Source organism: Seriola dumerili, unplaced genomic scaffold, assembly GCF_002260705.1.
Source record: "Seriola dumerili isolate Sdu_G_001 unplaced genomic scaffold, Sdu_1.0 BDQW01000097.1, whole genome shotgun sequence".
Taxonomy (NCBI): Eukaryota; Metazoa; Chordata; class Actinopteri; order Carangiformes; family Carangidae; genus Seriola; species Seriola dumerili.
In genome coordinates, this window is record NW_019174352.1 from 359,050 (window position 1) to 378,654 (window position 19,605).

Below are 19,605 nucleotides of genomic sequence, written 5' to 3' on the forward strand. Positions count from 1 at the left end.
CTTTGTTTTCAGACAAAGATGGACAAAAACAGGCCTCTTATTTCTACCCATTGACAACGGTCACTGGCAGTTTTTATTATCGGTGGCTAGCTAGCTAATTAAGCTAATGTTAGCACCGTGTGTTGGTTGAAAAAGCTGTCTCCACCTGGCTTGTTAATTTTTCCAGCTAACTCTACTTAATGTGAGAACCCTGTAAAAAAAAGGGGTTTTAAATATGCACTTGATGGCTACATACATGGGACTATGCTAAAAGACTGAGGCTAAAAGCAAGCGTGTGATTGGGATGAAAAATTTGCCACACACTTTTCAGTGCATTCGTAACACTTGCACTCTTAGGTTTCTAGTTTTGAAAAGACTAACAGTGTTTCTGTTCATACAACCCCATGCACAATGTGAAGAAATCCAAAGCTTGACAGGCCTCATATGCCTAGTTGCAGTTGCTAAGCCATGATTGGACAATCGCTGTTCGGGGTAGGGGTTAAACAAAATAATCTAGAAAAGTCATTGTGTCCATAAGCAAGGATATTGCGAAACACCTCCTCAATGTAGTATTACACAAAACTGGTTTGAAACACTTTATTTTACCTTTGTTTGCTATTGTTGTGGAAGGATACATGTGACTATGACACTGTACTATGTGTGACTGTGCTGCCACAAATGAAAAGCTGTGCAACCACCACAAATGCTGGCATTCATATCCATGAGCATTCCTGTTCAGTTGTAGCAGATTTATACATCAGGGTATGTTCCCTGTTTACCCGGGAGTAACCCCCCCCCCAAATGAATATGTGACTCTTGTGAAGTGTACAATAGGCATTATCTCAATTCTTGTGAGACACAGTGTTTCAGAGTACACAGAGCTAAGGGTAACTGATCCCTACATCAGTCGTCTGATACTGGAACCACCCAGAGGCGTTTGAATGTCTACTGTGGCACTTTTGATCTGATGACCACAAAAAGTTTAAAAAGTTAAAAAAAAAAAAAAAAAAAAAGTACTTGAGTATTTCCATGTTGAAACATTTGGGGTTTGTTGAACTGTGACTTTTAATTTGTTGAAATGTTAGTTTTATTTTACATGCAAATGTATTTTACTGTATATTTCATCGTTATATTTCTTTTGAAATGTGGTTAAATGTATAGTTTTATCTTTATTTTGTAATACCTCTACTATATGCTATAACTGTTCAAATTAAAAAGTGTTACTGGTACATCCGTCATGAGGCAATAATCTTTATGTTAGTACTTTTGTTTTTTTCCCTAAATATCATTCAGTGTATCTTCTGTATTTTTCTTATTCAGAAGTTGTCTTTTATTTTGTAGCGTATCAAATGTCCGTATTTGCCCTGAGCTTTCACTTTTTGCTATTTCCATCGCAATATTGTTGTTTTTTTCCACATTTTTTAAAAATATTTGTCATAGAAAAAATGGACACCATGATCTGTAGTTATAGTACATTCCATACTTGTTACTTAACTTTCAGTATCGTGACAAAAATAACTAAAATTTTGATCTAATTGGTTCTTCGAAAATCAATTTGTCCCCAGTAGAGAACAAACACGCTCAATCACGCTTAAACTTGTAATGTATGTTATATTTACTAACAAAAATATATAGAGGGTCATGCTAAAAATTATCCAAATATAACGAAACACAAACTTGTACCTTTTTAATTCTTGAGAATGTACATTAATGTAATACACTTATTTTTTGTTTGAAAAAAAACAAACAGATTCTGTTCTGTGATAGCAGCCTTAACTACAATATCCTGTGACTGACAGTGATAACCTTTGCTATCTATGCAGCTTTACTGAATGCATTCAGTATGTACTCATGAAAACATACTCTGTAATTACAAAATGTTTCAGGTTAACTGCATAGAAATGATCTTGGCTATAAATTTACTTTTCTGCTTTGCACAAATAAAAATTAAAGAGAAAAACTTGAGTGACTGGTGCTTTCTTTTGATGGACATGTATTTATGGTCTACCATTTATTTTTATTGACACTCATGGTCTCCAGAGGATGAAGCATTGAAACTTTGGTGATCCTCTGACTTTTCATCTAGACCCAACATTCAGCAGAAAATCTCTCTCAACATCTACCAGATGGATTGGTGGCCAAAGATTCATGGTTCCCAGAGGATGAATTTGTAATAACTTTGGGGATCCATTTACTTTTCCCATCACGCTCAGCTGTGCTTTGTGTTTTAGTGCCAATTAGCAAATGTTAGCATGCTAACACACTGAAAACATAATGAACTTGCTAAACATTACTGGTTAACATTGGTGTGCTAACCTCGTCATTGTTAGCATGAAGATGTTAGCAGATAGACGGGCAGAGGGGTGAAACAAACTGAAGCGAAGAGCATGAACTGCACTTCAGACAGGAGTTTTACCCCTGCCATACCCAGTTCTGCTTTCTGAAAGCGGTGTACCACAACTTCCTGTATTTTGGCCTGGGCTGTTTCTAATGCAGCATGGCTCTGCATGGACAAGTAAGAAACCAGATTGTGAGACCTCATGAAAATGGGGGAAGGGTACAGAAACATCAGTTGGCTACTGAACATGCAGTAGTGGTTGGGTGGTATAGGAAGAGCCATGCTGCTAATAGTAGAAGGTGCAGTGGCTGTCCTTTAAAAAATAATGCCAGGCACGATGCGCTTACACAACACATTGAAAATCAGACAGGTAAGTGTGTCTGAGTTAGCTCAAGGATTATCTATGGAAACTGCTGTTTCAGTGACCGATCAGACGGTGTGAAGGACAGTACATGACGTTTCCAACACGACAATGATCCCAAACATAAAAATCACAAAAGTTTTTAAAGACAAAAAAGTGAAAACCATGACTTGATCTAGTATGTCAGCTGACTTGAATCCAGTAGAAGATGTTTTAAGTATTTTAAAGGTAGAGCAACAAAACCCTTCCAGCAAAGAGGAGCTGAAAGGAATCAGCTGTGAACAAACATCTCACCCATGCCCAGGTCAAGGCAGACGTACAAAATATTAGATAAATAAAAGAATGAAATCTCACTAATGAAGGGTTTACTGACTTTTGTTGCAGTTGGTCATTTAATGTGGATCTTTAATTATAGTTTAATTAGTCAAACATCTGTTTTTCAAAAATGAATTAACATTGTAGTGATATTGACCAGGTTTGTGTTGTATACTGTATGTTGCAGCCACTGTAGTGCTGCTCTTATGCCAAATTATCAACCTTGTACACAGGATTGGTGGCCAGCTGGTTTCTTAAAGATGAACGCATGTGATTTTGATGATCCTGTGTCCACTTTCACTAGATGCTGTATCATCTAAAAGGCTGATCGGCAGGTAATTTGTTGAGCACATTCATGCACAGGAGACGAACCTGTTCAATACTGTCATCATTAATTTAAACAAGAGTCTGAAGCCATGCTAGCAGCTCTGCACTTGTGCTTTGAGCTAAATGCTAATGTCTGCATGGTAACACACTCACAGTGACAATGCCAGCATGCTGATGTTTAGCAGATTTATAATGTTCAACATTTTAGTTTAGCATGGCAGCATGCTAATAATTGCTAATTAGCACTAAACACAGTTTTCTGGTCACAAAAAAAAGTGTTTGACTCAAACAATTTTGATCAGATGAGAGCACATTATTATTCAACCTTTGAGGAACATGAATGTCTAAACGAAATTTGATGGCAAATGTGTCCTAGAGTCACCGTGTGAGTGTGGCTAAAAATTACACTTATAGTCTGCTGGCCACAAAGCAGCTATATCATCAGTGTTTTATTTGTTGAATACAACACCATTTGTGTGTTTTTACCCCTAAAAAAAACACTATAATTTGTGTTTTCTGTTCAGAAAAGCATTGAGATCTCTTTAAACGTCGATATTCTTCCCTTGTAAATGTATAGCTGAGAGTCTGCGGTGAAGTAAGGACAGCTGAGATCTACACAGCAGGGCAGTCAATGCAGATTTATGTGGAATACTCATTGAGGTAATGGACACTGAGATGGGTGATAGTGAAAGGCTGCAGTGAGAGCAGCAATGAGTCAGACTTGGCGTGGCGAAGTGAAGTTGCAGCCAATTGCACTTTCCATACACAACAACGGACAAGATCACCTTAGCCAATGTGACGCTGTTTGCCAAAAACAGCATCCATTCACGTTGTTCTGTCGGACACTTTGCAGAAGCTCTGCAGTTTGGCAGGACAGAAACTGTTTTATCAAATTATATAATTTCTTAAATTAAGTTGTGCTGCTTAGAACTAATTTTATTTTAGAAAATGAACACAATAAATCATCCACTGCGTCAATGACACTCACAGTCCTGCTTCAACCAGCAGTTTTGCTTTTAGATAGTTAGAAAACAACATTTACCCCTCTGAGTTCATTATAAGTTGTGCCCCTTTAAGGTGAAGTTATGTCATCGCTCTGTAGAGCTGCCAACAGTTGATCAAATAAAGTGTTGCGCAACAAAGTGAATTGTGGGTAAAAAATGTACACGTCTGGTCTATATTATGTTTTTTTTTTGTCATTGATGCAAACCAAATCACACTCTTGGGAGCATTTATCAGAGACCGGCTTTATACTTTTCCCATAATGCACACGTCAAATTGGTTCAGATAAAAGCTTTATTAGCTCCATCGTACAGCCACATCAATTAATAACAAATAGATATAGCATCTGTGATGACGTCACTGAAGGGACATTTTGAAGGTTGGAAGGTTTATTGCTCACCGCCATCTAAGTGCTAAAGCCTGAGAAAGTGGTCTTTGCAAATATCACAGAGAATGAACAACCGACCCTGTGGCTCTACACAGCTTTTCAACCTCTTTTATCTTCTTGTTCATGGTTTGCAAGCCACAAATCCTAAGATATAATTCAGTCTCACCGCTCCCATTATTCCAGTACATTGCCATTTGTAGAAAAAAGGTTTGATAAAACCACTTCATGCTAATTGGCCAGCACCAAACAGGCAAAGTTAGCGACTAGCTGGTGGATATAGTGGAGCATTAGCAGCTAAAGAGCCTCCCATTTTTTGTAAGGAGACGGTGGAGACATAGTTTAACATTTTGGGAAATACATGTGCCTTAAAAATGTGCCTTTCACAAGCATTATTGTATATGAGAAGATTGAAATCAATCACATACTGTCTGGTAAATATACAACTACAGCTAGCAGCCAGTTAGCTTAGCTTAGCATAAAGACCGGAAACACAGGGAAATAGCTAGCTTGGCTCTTTCTTAAGGTAAGATAACACTTCATACATTAAAGCTGTGTCCCAATTCGGGGGCCACCTCCTTCAAAGCACACAGTCTTTGAAGCCATGGCCAAACGGAAATGACACCGCCTAGTCTACGGAGGAGTCCTATCCTCGACTGCTGTTATATTTGTGGAGTCTACCATATTCTCTTTTTGAAAATTGATTCATCACTAGTGAGCAATGAATCTTGGGATAGGTTTGGCAGGCACTGTTGGATCCTTCATTGCCTGGGAAATGAATAACACATTAAACAGCTGCATTTTAGAGAGCCTTCACAATGGGACGGCCATGTTGCGCAATTGTGATGCAATTGATCTTCAGATGCAGCCGTCGAAGGATGCAGCCCCTAAATTGAGACACATCTTGAGTCATCTTCTAAAGTTGCTGTCGTCACGACAAGATGAGTCCACAAAAAGCACAACTTTGGTTTATGTACGGATTAAACAAACAATGAATTAGTTACGCTTGGATAGAGCTCTATAGCTCTTTCCCCATGTTTCCAGTCTTTATTTTAGTCTTTGTTTACCTACTAGCTGTCGCCTTATATTTACTGCCAGATATGAGAGTGGTTCAAATCTTCTCATCTAGCTGTTGGCATGAAAGTGAATTTCGTATTCCCCTGTTGATGTTGAACGCTGCTGTAAATGAACCACTAACACGCATTGTGAAAACTTTATAAGCTAATAATATGGCGGTGACTATTTGCAGTCTACAAAAGCAAATTCCAGTGTAAAGCACACCCTGGTTGATTAATGGTTATATTGTGAAATGTAAAACTTAATGTTGTATAATCTATAATAAGGTTGGAACTGCTGTAGTAAACCCACCTTTTCCAAAAGATTGATAGTTGATAGTAAAAGAGAAAGAGGAGTGAGAGAAAAGTAAGAGAGACTAGACGAGGTCAGAGGTAAAAAGAGAGGGAAAGATGGTGAGTGTTTGTGGTTGTGTTTGGGACTGAAAGGAATGCAGACTCATAGCAAGCAGAGACTGGGGGAAGGGACAGAGGTCACTGACCACTGCTTCGAAGGCTGGAATACTTTCTGCGTATATAGTATGAACACCTTTGTTCATAGAAACATAAAAGTGACGAGTGGTCAGTCAACCACACATCACACTGGATGTAAATACGGTGAAAGGCTCGGCATGTTCCTCTGTGGTGGGGCCCATGTAAACACTGCTGGGGAGGAGAAATATAAACCTTTGTTGAACCAAACAAGCCACCTTGTTAAGGACAGTTGTGCGGTAATAAGTGTGTTTGCACTGGATTTTACACCCAAGGATAACCACTGAATCCTTGACTGATCATTGTTTGCAAAGCGTAAACATCTTAACCAACGAGGAGGAGTTTCAGTGTGTATCACAGACTCATGCTGAGGCCTTGGTGCCCAGTGCTGACACAGAGACAGACAGGGTGGCAAGAATGCAGTGTCGAGGAATGTTAACAGAGAGACAAAGAGTAGTGGGAGGCGAAAGGGTTGGCATGGTCAGCTGGGGGCTTTTGGCCAGGGAAGTTGCTTGTTTACATCTATGTGACTTGCCTGCAGTCGTGCTTTTGGTCAATAAGATACAGACAATGACAGGAAAAACAACAGGTAGAGCAACATGCAAAAATAGTAAGATAGGTTGATCAGACCAGGACAGGTGAGAGAGGTGAGAGGTGCACTCAGGTAGGTTGTTGAAAGACAGCCCTGAGAAAATGAACATCATGTAAAAACATGTTGGGCGGTGCAAATTATGGCATTTAGGGTAATTTTGCTTATGGACTCCATTAAGTTACATGTGTGTGTTCAAATATTTGGGACAACACCAACTTTCAACTCTTAGAAATTTGCACTGAGGCAATTAAATACAGGCTGCATTTTCTGTTTTTTTTTTAGGCTTTAGATTTGCTTCTTCTCAGTATCTGGTGACGCTGTCTTGGAAAATAATACAAAAATGTAAATTTAATGTAAGGTCAGGGTCGCATTTCAGAAAATGACAGAAAAGTGGTTGGACAGTTTGCATGAACAATGACAACCTCCAAGGCCAAACAGACGAAGAATAACATTTAGCCTTCAGAAAAAAATCTTCTCTGAGAAACCTGAAGAACGAGTGTGATACAAAAAAGCAGAAGTTACTGTACTGTACAGTTCTGTTCTTCAAAATAATAAACCGAGCTCATGTGAACATTTTTGTCATTTAAATGTAACAAGTTTCCACTAGTTTGGAACTCAAGTCTCAGAAATTTAAATCTTTATTTTTGATTTGTTAATTTTTATTTTTCTAAAGAGTGTGTGTGAAAAAACTAAATACCATGAGCTAAATAACTTACACTGAACCATTAGTTTGAATGGCTGAAATTTAAACTTTACAACAAGTCATTCACAAAAGCCGAGGCATGTAGCATGTAGAGGCACATATGTTCAAAAAAATAAAAAATAAAAACGCTCCGATGTTTTATATAAGTCTTAACACTGTATTATCTCAAGCTGTCATCAGCGCATAGTTTCGAATGCCCAGTAACGTGGATAGTAGTCCAACAGTGCCATCTGGTAGCAGCTGAATATTACTGACTACTGACCTCACCTCACCAAAATGCTGCAGCGTATGGAAAGTTTTAGTGTGACTATCAAGAGGGTGTTTATGATATTATTTTTGTGACAGTATAATACACATGATTTGGGGGGGGGGATTTGTTTTAGTTTATATATATATATATATATACAAAGTCCTTGTGATACCAAACTCTTTTCCATGTCACGAATGTTGAGTCCACTGTGCTCCTGGGAACACTCAAAGGTTTAGAAATGGTTTTATACCTTTTTTTGTTTTTGGCATCATGGTTTGGTCTTTGTCCTGACATGCAGTGTGAGTTGTGAGACCTTAAAAAAACATCCAATCAATTCAATTTGCCACAGCTGGACTCCAGTCAAGTTCTAGACATGTGAAGGATAATTAAAGCCTGACCACAGTTTGTGGTGCCACAGCAAAGGGTCTGAATTCTTTTGTACATGAGAGATTTCAGTTTCTTATTTTTAATAAACTTGCAAAATTTTCTAAAAACATGTTTTCATTTTGTCATTATTAAATATAGATTCGGGCAAAATGGCAATTTTATCCATTTAAAACAAAATCTTCAACATGATAAAGTGTGCAGAAAGGGAAGGGGTCAGAACATTTTCTGAAGCCTCTGTACTTATCTTACTTATCAAATTTGCCATAATTTTCATGCTTGAACCTCAAGAGAATAATTATTCCACCAGCACTTGAGTGGAAGCTGTTGAAATTATTTTATCAGGTATATTTAAAAAGGGAAATTAATATTTCACTCATTCCATGCATCATATTGTACATGTGTAATTAAATTAAACTGGTCTGCAGTTAACAATTTCTTGGGCCAATAAAAAGATTGCATTGCACACAGACAATAGAAAAATATCACAATCTATGCAACTTTAATCATGATTAGAGAAAGCTTTGTGTGTGTCCTGTTTGGGTAACAGGAATGTTTTAACAGCAGTTTTTCATTCTCTGTAGCAAATAAAATGAGTTTAAAGAAGAACTGTGCTGCAGTTTCAGAGCCCGCATTTTTCACTGACAAGATCTTTCAGATCTAATTTACCAACGTCCTACACAACTAAGGCTTTTCCACTTACTGTATGTTCAAATTACTTCCTTTTTTCATTTTATACTTACTCCTACCACCTTCAAAAACAAAGCAAAAGAAATATTCTGTTGAACTGATTCAGTCACTACTAGTAAAACAGTAAAACAAAGTCACACATACCAAACAAACTAAAGGAGGAATTGCACATTTTTCAGATTTAACAAGACAACAACTTCAAACATATTATCCTTTTCAAATGTGGTGTAATGCAGCCATCACAGTCAATCACAGGTGGAAATGAGAAGATCATTGACAAGATTCACCTGTTATGTAGATGTGTAGACTGGACAAAAAAAGAGCTGAGGAGGTTGTTTTATCTAAAGAAAATGTTGGTCAAAAAACATGAAAATGGTCAAAAATGTAAATGTACCAATAAGAGGCACTTTTGTATTCCAGATACAAGCAACACATTATTCCTGAGTTGCACAGTTACTGTAGTGTCCTCTGGAGGAACTCAACTAGGAGGTGATGAGGGAAACCGAAATCCATCTGAATCACCAAAAAGCCCTGAAGCGTGGAGACAGATAACGACAGAAGCAATGTGACAATAGAAATACTCCAGGGGTGAGTGACGTCAGAGAGGGAGAAGAAGTCAGAGAATACTTACGTCCCGAGGGAGCACTTCAGGGTCGTAGATGTCGAACAGGTTGGTTCCCTGTTTGTCCAACAGTCTGGTCAGCTCGACCTCAAGAACTGGAAAACACACAACAAATGATTCCAGGAAACCACATTGCATCCACATTTGGTTTTACTTCTTTTACACAGCAGGAATTAATGCAACACATAGATAATACAGGTTCCACTTTGGGTATTTTCAGGCAGAGTTAGCATGTGCTCTTGACCATTATTTGTCATGCTAATGTTAGCCAACATCACAACTACTACTGCAAAAAACAAAACCATTTTACCTGATTTTACCACTGAATTTGCAACGAACAGTCAACAAGAAAAGTATGTTGTTCAAAAACTTGAGGAAGAAAGAAGAAAATGCAAGAAACGATTCGTTGTAAAACAATCCTGCAAATGATCTAATCCAAAAAATGGTAAATTGCCTGTTGAAGCTAAATCCTCTTAAGAGCTGTCTTGGTGTTTAATAAGTAGCTGTAGTTATGTTCATATATTTATGTGCTAATTTTTTATCGCTGTTAAAATGCTACAAGTAATTTTATGATGTTGGGGTCAATGAGCTGAGGTTTAAGTCTAGTTGCACTTTACTTTCCGTGTCCGGTTCTCTGTCTCTTACCAGACAACACTCTGGGAATGCCTATCTTCTCCACTGCCTCTCTTATGAACTCCAGTTGAACCTCATCCAGCAGCTAGAAACAGACAGAGAGATGAATGAACAAGTCTCATCAAACATTTAAACATACTCTTCATGTGTTTTCACGATCAGCAACATTTTAATAAGAGGGACAAAACCCATTTTAATGGGAGGGAACTTTTGTGTTCTCCAGCAAATCCTTTGTGTTTTCTTACTGACGTAAAGGAAAATAATCAATATGCATTCATGAGCACTTTATTAGGAACTGGATTGTTTGTGGCATGGATTCCAATTCATGCTGAAAGTTCACAAGATGGTGCTTTTATTTTGAAGAATTTGCACCGGAAATTTCATTGGTATTAAAACTGCTTGAAAATATAAAAAGTAAATGTTTTGCAAAAGAAGGAATATTGTTGAGATAAGAAGTGTCTTTTTAATTTTAGCTGTAGTTGTAGTGCAGTTGGAATTCAACTTTTTACATTTATCTTTTTCTCCTGTCAAATTTCTCAAATGATGGCGCTGCACGAAATTGTTTTCCATAGCAACAAAACTGTCAGTGAGATCAAACTGAAAAAAAAAAGAAAAGAAAAAAGCTAAAACTCTTACCGGTTGATTTTGTGAGGACAGCTCAGCTTTCAATATTAAGATCCTAGAGAGGAAAGAGGATCATCATCACACAATCAACACATGGACAAAGAATTACACCTGATATAAATAAATGCAGAAAACTGACTGAATTACTGTGCAAGTAAGTTTTTGATGTGTTAAATGTGCAGTGGATGTTTGTTTGATCAGCCTTGTTTGTTAAATTAGATGAGAACTGAAAATGAAAGCTAATGTGGGTTATTTAAAGTCTGTGGTTCCTTTTATATTATGTAGCAGGCTGCTGTGGAGCTGTTCAGGTGTCAGTTGGCTTCTGGAAGACTTCCTGTTTCTCTGTAGGCTGCCAACTGTCAAAGCTGACAGACCAGAGAGAGACAGGAAGTTCTCTTGAAGGGAAAGAGGAAGCGGGGTATAACATGCAAGAATGGTCCCTCAGCTGAGAACTGAACTGTGGATGTTGTGTTACGGGCTTCAACCATTAGACCACTGCTATTTTCATGTGTCACAGTTGCTTCAGTAAATCACTTCTCTTCTCAAATTTAAAAGCAGATGTCTCATTAAACCGGACCTCAGGCCTGTTTAACTCCAGTCATCAGTAAATACTGTGTGTCACTGCTGCTGCATGTGTCAGGTTTGCAGGAACAACTGAACCCAATATGCAGACAAACCAAAGTGAAGAGCGTTTTATTAAATAACAAAAAGGGGAAACTTACAAAAAGAACATGAATCCAGAATAAACCAGCCAGGGACAAAAAAAAACAAACAGAAAATCCAATAACTTAGGAAAACAACAAACAGGAAACATGAAGGAAAACTGGAGATCCGGAGGAATCCAACAACAGACGGACCGACAAGGACGAAGGGAAAGACAGAGACTTAAATACAGAAGGAAGGCAATAAAACACAGGTGAAACACATTAGGGCGAGGCAGACAATCAAACTGGAGGGAAACAGGACAAAGACAGGAAGTAAAGACAACAAGAGACACACAGGGAAAGCTACTTCAAAATAAAACAGGAAATGAAACAAATGAATTGCCCGTCACAGTAAACCATGACAGGATGTGCTTTTGTCATGTCCAGCTGTTGTTTCTCTGGTTACTTATTCTTCCTTTAGTTTGTTTGGCTACGTGTGTTTTTTCTTTTTCTCTCTTGCAAAAGGCATCTTCATCTCACTGAGACTACCTGATTAAATAAAAGTTGTATTTAAGTGTACAACCAAGTGCAATGCTCTAAATGCCTTTGTTGCAAGACTATTCATAAAGGCACACTGTTATCCCCCTCTGACGTGCTCAGATAACACGCTGTGTGAAGTAGTTTGTTTGTCCATGTATGGAAACAAGAGAACCAACAGTCGTCTGACTGATTCATGCAAAGACAGAAGGCGCTGTCATGAAACCTTAAAAATGTAATCAGTCTGTACTGAATTGAATTTCAGATCAGCAAAGGCCTATAAAAAAAAAAAATCAACAAGAAAGGTCTTACTCTGACACGTTACCCTGCAGGAAGACTTTCTTGTCCGCATAGGAAGCTGTGACAGTCATGGCCACATCCTACACATGAAAAACAAATAGACAAAAAATAAAAACATCACTCAAACACACTGAAGCCCTCACAGTGACTGTTCGGTATGACACAGACAATGTAGTCACAGATGATTTCATTTTCTAACTCAGTCTCAGGCATCAATCACCAGCGGGGTTGTGGGGTTTGAAGCAGACGACCCATCACAGTATCTACTTGTCAAAGCAGAAAGTTTGTGCTTCTGAGTCTGTCGAAGTATTTGAAAACAGAGCTGTGGATTCAGTAGAGCTTGCTACTCCTATATTCTGACTCACTTTAATCATGGTCTCTAATTTATTTATTTGCCCAGCAGATGTTGTAAATCTTGGCTCTCTCCGTAAAAATCTCCACCAGACAGTTAAAAAAAAAAGTCCCGTCACAGACTGGAACAAGTACCGTTTGGAAGAAGAGCGTTGGTGTGCTTTGACTCCCACAGGTGAGCTGCCCGGACGCCTGCACCCAGACAGCCGTACCCAGGGTGGAGGTGTTAAGGAAGGGAAGAGATGAACTCCACACTCTTAGCTCTGGAGAACCTGATTCCAACAGACACTGAACACACACACACACACACACACACACACACACACACGCAAAATAATACATCTCACCTGGCAAAGGTGTATATGTTTGTATTTTGGAGTGTGCGGGGATGAGGAGGTTTTCACTATTACCTTTCTAACAGATTCCGGCGTGGCACTGGAGAGACTCGTCTTGAAAAGCTCCTGGAATCACAACAACGTGACACAGCAACATATTTTTTGTTTGCGGTATTTTTTCCATATACAGAACCAAAAAAAAAAAAGAATATCAATCATTTTCCAGTACTTTCTAATCAGTAAGTGCCACCAGTGTGTGTGTTTAACAAGAAGCTGAAGGTCATGTACTTACAGTGATCTCTGCTCCAGAGATGTTCAGTTGAAAGCGGCCATCTTGGTGGGCAGCAGCAAGCAAGGGGTTCAAGACCTGGTCTGAGGTTAAAACACAAAGTATTGACAAACCAAGATTTAATGCAGAAATTCACACATGTCGGACACAGTCGCTCCATAATTTTACCAACTGTAAATGCTAACCTGAAAGTTGCTGTCTAAACGGCGGTATCGACGACACCAAGCTAATGTCACAGAGAGACTGCGCTAATGGAAAATAAATGATGGATAATGCCAGGGAACAGAAACACTAGGTGGTAATTATTGATAAAAGTGCAAATATTAATTGCATGTCTGTTATGGGACGTGTTTAATTTCCAGTCTGGATTACATAGATACTAAATCAGAATCTAAATAACAAGAGATCATTTCAATGCAGTTGATTCTAGTGACTAACATGAATCAGTTTTTCATTGTTATTAATATCTCATCTCGAACTTAAGTCCTAAAACAAAAAACAGTATCGGAAACGTGCCACATCATAAAAATATTTCTTTTAAAGAACCTTTCTTTCTCTTCCAGTGTACATGAACATCCAATGACAGAAGAAAATGAAATGTCATGAAATTACTGACCTGACAGCCAAAAGTAGAGCATCCTGTTTTCAGTCAGCTGACTGGGGTGGAAAACAGAGTCACTGATGACAGCGGACGTGTTGTTGTACTTGGTCAACCCCTGGAAGACATAAAGAGTTTTTATATCTGAGACAAAGAGATTCTTATCTACACAAACACTCCAAAATCATTCAACTTTGAATGGTAACATCGCCTGAACCCCTTTTGGGTTGAACTGCTATCCAAATATGACACATAAGAAACTGAACTACAGTTATTAGGGTGGTTAGGGAGGCTGAACAAGGTGGATATGATATATTACAGTCTCCCATAAACCATAGAGTGTGTATAATGTGTAGATGGCCGTATAAACATCAAATAAAACAGTCCACGCTGACAAATAATAATGAATTTAAAAAAATAAACTGTGACGGGTCACTAATGCCCCGAGGAATTTATGAGTGTTTGAAGAAACTCTCTTCATGTTGCAGGACAATTGCTAATAAACATCATTTGAAGGTGATTATGATTGTGAGTTGTGTCTGAACACACAGGTATAATTCACCTTGTGGTATGACTCGATGTAGTTCGCAGTGATGACAGGAGCAGCCGTTACACCAATGTCCATACTGATGTCTCCATCACTGAGGAAGTCCTCTGGAAACACACACACACACACACAAACACACACAAAATCAACTCATCAATTTATTTCATTTATGGATTTACACAAATGTTCAAATGCATGGACACAGAGAACCACAGGAATATACGTTCTAAAAGATTTAAAGATATGACCAGACTCTGTCTCTGTCTCTCTCTTTCTCAAACACACACACACACACACACACACACACACACACACTCACCTGCTGTGTCTTGTATGAAATCAGCCAGTATATTTGCCACCTTGTTAATCTCCTTGCATATCTGCATTTTAGAACAGACTCATCATTGTGCCAGTGTTACTCTTGACTAAAACGTTTGAACTAAAATGAATGATTTATCTTTTACTGTTGCCCTCTTGCCCCTCACCTGCCCCTTGATGACAAGTTTGACTGTGAAGGTGATGAAGTCAGTGAAGAGCTTCTTCAGCCAGTTCGGTCTGAGCAACAACAACAGACACAGTAACACCGTCAGACTCTGTGATTATGACCATTGACAGTTCATCGGGCCTCAGTGTTCTGTAACTTACTCTCTGTCTCCCTGCAGATGCAGATGCAGCTTGTGAAAGTTGAGATAACAGTCTGATGTGTCTGCTGCTACCTTCCCTTCACCACAGTCTGACAGAGGAGACAAGAGATAAGAGAGGTAACAGAGAACAGATCGGAGGAAGTATGAGGTGAGACGCAAAAGATCTGGTATCTATCTGTATTATTCACAAGAGTGTGAGTCCCGCCTTGTTTTTATACTCTCAGTTTGATTCAAACCACAACCTCTCTGAATGTTGTTATCAGACTAGTGGGCTGCAAAAAATACAGACATGAGAAGATTGATTGTTGATACAGCCATGTGAATCTTCTTCAGTTATTACTGAAGGCTCAGTAATACTCTCTACTCTTCTGAGAGTAACCATACACCTCTGATTATTCACTGCTTGAACTGGAACAAATCAAGTTACTGCATTATTATCTGTGCTGGACACCAAATAATATACAAAGTAAAAGCTTTTTGTATTCAGCTCCACACATGGAAACAAATGCAGATAAAGATAAAGCTGTTTGTGGACTTTACAGTAACGATACAGTAGCAACAAGTCACCTCTTGGGTTATTCCCCATTCTTTTGAACTTCACTAGCGATTTCAACGAGCACATTTCAGCGTGTTTTTGTCAAGTTCTTTGCCAGTGTTTAGCAGGAGATGATAGTATGTAATATAAAGTATGGGAACATGTTAGCAAAAATCAGATGGGAATATACCAGTGAGTATCCAGCCATTTCAAGCTTTGTTTTTACTGTAGTTTATTATTATTTCTATGTATAAAGGTAAAACAGTGCTTACATAGTTTGGGGTTGATTCCAAGGTCGATCTGAGACTCAATCTCGAAGTCAATTGATTGTGCAACGTTGACACTAGAGGAACAAGACAAAGAAACACAAATGGTAAATTTGTCCCTTAAAATCTGCAAAGTTAGCCAATAGCATGCCATCTTGAAAATGCTGATCTTTGAGTGAATGGAAAGTCCTAAATTGATGATGGAAAATGGAAGAACCTGCCACAAGGACCAGTGTATAAGATTTAATGATATCCAGTGGTGAGGTGTCAGATTGCAACCGACTACAGTTGAAACATGGCGGTGCAACATGGTGATCTCTGTGATCTATGTAGATATGAAGGGCTCATTCTAAACCAATGAAAATACAATGATTCATAGTTTCAGGTGAATAAACACTTATGAAAACACAATTCTATTATATTCCAATATGTCAATAGATTCCTTTTGTATTCCCACACACTGGCCCTTTAAATGAATGATAGGATTAGTTTAGTCCTTTTAGATCAGACATATCATTACTCCACTCCATCCCACACACACACACACACACACACACACACACTGAGACTCACAGCCAGCTGCCATATCCGTACTGGATGGTCCCTCTGAAGACTGCAGACACGTTGCTTATTTCCATGGAGATGCCCTCACCTGCATGCAGCTCAAACGCACTTCGCCCAATCGACAGGTTGTGGATCTCTAAACTGGGCGGGTCAATGGAGGAACATTACATGACTTCATGCTGTGTGTCTGTGCATGTGTGTATGCCGTACATGTGTATGTGTCTACTCACTTTTCCAGGCCATATGTGACTCTGCCTATAAAGAGCAGGGATTTCTCTCCCTTCACACTTGGGTATTTGGCGTGTTGGAACGCTGCCTCTATCACTTTTGTGGTTTTCTCATTCACTGGCAAAAACACAACAAACATTACCATCCTTGACTTTGAACCATTACTGTACACTGTAAAAAAAAATGATAGTATCCCTTGCTTGTATTTTACATTGCTAGATGCTGACACTGAAAGTTAGAAGGAAGTCCCTGAGCATCTGGGGCTGAGGCCAGGATTTGCGCACACACAGAGCTTGTGTGTCAAAAGCTGTTTGCAAAATCAGCATATGAGAGTTTTGAAAGTCCAGCAACAGTGTTACTATTTCAAAATCATCCCTAGAGTACTCCTCTGAACTAGAGTTCATCAAGGTAAAAAAAATTGTAAAACTGAGAGTTGAAGACATTTAATATTTAAAGAAAGTACAACATCAGGCCTTTCACACCATATACAACAGCTGTGTGTCACATTCCCCTGCTGATTAGGAAAAACGCTGTCTGCTGCTTTGTTCCTATTGTGTGGATGTGGGAGGAATCAGTCCTAACCGGACTCCTGAGCAACCCAGAGACAAAACCCCTGTTGTTGTACCATGTCTAAATTTACAGGAACAATAGGGTGGGTGGGTGGTGAAGAGACACTTATGGCCAAACACACTTTAACATCATAACTTCTGGGGCCAGTTTCACAAAGAAAGACTTTGACTGTGGCTTAGATCTAACAAATGTCAGACTTCATAGTCAGACGCTGCACAAAGCTGTTTAGTTCATGAATTCTGGGTAAATTAAGACCTAAAGAAGTGCTGCATCAAACTTCTCAGCTTCAGAAAAGATGTTTTCGAACAAGGCAGCAGATGCAAAGAAAAATATTCAAAAGAAAAACCAAAACAGGCGGATGAGAAGAGAAGCTTAAAGTCACAACACAAATTGTTCACTGATTGCACACTGTCCGCGCCGTCCAGGCCCAAAGACGGCTGCAGAACTGACTGAGCTTGTATACATGAGGACGTTACCCAGCCCCGCCCTCCCCCTCATCTCTCTGCAACCTCACAGAGGCAGCAGCACGGGGTGGAGGTGGTCGGGAATGATTTGGGGTCAGTCAAAATAAATTTATCAGCTTTAATTTGAAAGTCAATAACGTCAATATAGAAAGAACTGTGTGTGAGATATAGCCTCTTTAACACATAGTGCCCAGAGTTTAGAGGTTCAAAAGTGACTGGAGAGATACACATGAACTCTCACAGGCTTTCACTGCAGCCACCTTCAGCTCCTGCTTATTGTGGGGTCTCTCTGCCTTTAGTCTTGGTCTTCAGCAAATGTGCTCAGTGGGATTAAGGTCAGGTGGTGGACTTGGCTAAAAGAAGCTTCCAGCGGTTCATGGTGAAGAGCTCTTTGGTTGCTTTGGCTGTACGTTTAGGATCGTTGTCCCGCTGAGTGATGAAATGTCATCAGTCAGCAGTGAAATCATCAATAAATGCCAGTGCGCCAGTCCCACGGGCAGTCATACTTGCCCAGCTTTGCGTCATGAGCTGGTTTTCTTTTGGTATGTTTTGACAAACTGAGCCTGGCCTCTTTGGTCTCGGGGAGGGTTGCATCTTGAGGCGAATCCTCTGAGGATAAGGTCATGAAGTCGCTAGATTGTTATCAAGGAAGCAATGTGTGTAAAATATAAAATGTACACCAACATCCATGACTAGCTGTGCAGTCATGAAGGAGTTTTTCTTCACTGTGCAAATCATCTACAAGATGATGAACCTACTTTTTAAAAAAGATACCCAACTGTTGATTTTGTCAAACCAACTGTCTTTGATATCTTTCATTATCTCTCTCACCTGACTGGTAACCCCCTTTACTATTGACAAACAACTCAACATCGATCTAATCTCTCAATCAACTCTGTCAGCTGTGTGTGTGAGCTCTGTCATGCGGGAACAAACATTGAAATGTGCTGCCCAAGAAACAATGAGTACTCAAGTATCCAGTTACTTTTGAACACTTGCACTTTGGGCACTGATAAATTGTCGATATGTTACACAGTTCTTACACAATTTTAATGTACTATCCATTATTTAATTTTGAAATGAAAATGTTGAGGCTAGGGAAAAAACGTAATTAAGTTTTCGACAGAGGGAAGAAGACAATGTTTTTGGAAAAAGCATCAGGGACTGTGGGAAATGTGGTTCTGACTTAAAGAATCACTGGCACCACTACCATCAACACTGGTGTGAAATCCACAGCAATTTTGGCAGGTTATTAAACAAAAGCATGAGGGGTTAAATTAGTCCTGGGATCTAAACACCAAAAACTGAGTCAAAGTCCCACTCACACACAACAGCAGCTGGGTAGGTGAGCCGGCAGACAGCTCCGGTAAGTCTGTAGGCTGAAACAGGGTCCTGCAGGCAGCCGTGGGACGTCCCAAACACAGATAGGAACAGCAGCAGGAGCAGCGGCGGTGGGAAAACATCACGAGTCATTGTACATGTGGACAGTTCAACTCTGTGAGAGTCTGTTGAGGTTTTCAACCCTGTGGGCTGTTTGCAGTTCACTGTGTCCGTAGAGTCCTGTTACACAAGTTTCATCAGTTGACGTCTCGGTCCTCTGGACCTGTATCTTATCCAATCTCACTTCAGTTCCAGACCTTTCTGTGGTCCCTTTAAGACTTTAATTCCCGTGAGCATTGGCTGCTCTTGCTGAGAGAACACTACAGTCTACTAACCTTTTTCCCCCCCACCACTGTTGGGGAGGGCTCTATGTACAGCAGCGATCTAGTGAGAACCCCTGTCCCTCATCCAATCACAGACGCACAACTTGTGTGATTCACACTTGATGGAAGGACAAACACCAACTCCGATTTGTCTTTCGCACAAGGTCCCCTTAAAGTAAACTGGTCAAAGTACAAGGTTTTCTCAGGCGAGTACACAAACTCTAACATGTTTAACTATTCACATTATAGTACAGAGATTTAATGTTAAAACAAAAGCCGTA

General features: G+C 39.4%; 1 protein-coding gene across 1 annotated transcript; it reads right to left on the minus strand.

Moving 5' to 3' along the window:
• Positions 1–8,665: 8,665 nt before the first annotated feature.
• cetp (cholesteryl ester transfer protein) lies at positions 8,666–19,343 on the minus strand. Its single transcript, XM_022746238.1, has 17 exons — positions 18,947–19,343; positions 16,590–16,704; positions 16,369–16,500; positions 15,802–15,872; positions 14,996–15,083; positions 14,836–14,905; positions 14,670–14,730; positions 14,366–14,457; positions 13,822–13,921; positions 13,209–13,288; positions 12,992–13,042; positions 12,717–12,869; positions 12,243–12,310; positions 10,762–10,804; positions 10,138–10,210; positions 9,502–9,587; positions 8,666–9,401 (listed from the first exon to the last, which is right to left on the minus strand). The coding sequence occupies exons 1-17, from the start codon at positions 19,092–19,094 to the stop codon at positions 9,324–9,326; spliced, it is 1,509 nt and encodes a 502-aa protein (XP_022601959.1). The 5' UTR covers positions 19,095–19,343; the 3' UTR covers positions 8,666–9,323.
• Between the last annotated feature and the right edge of the window lie 262 nt (positions 19,344–19,605).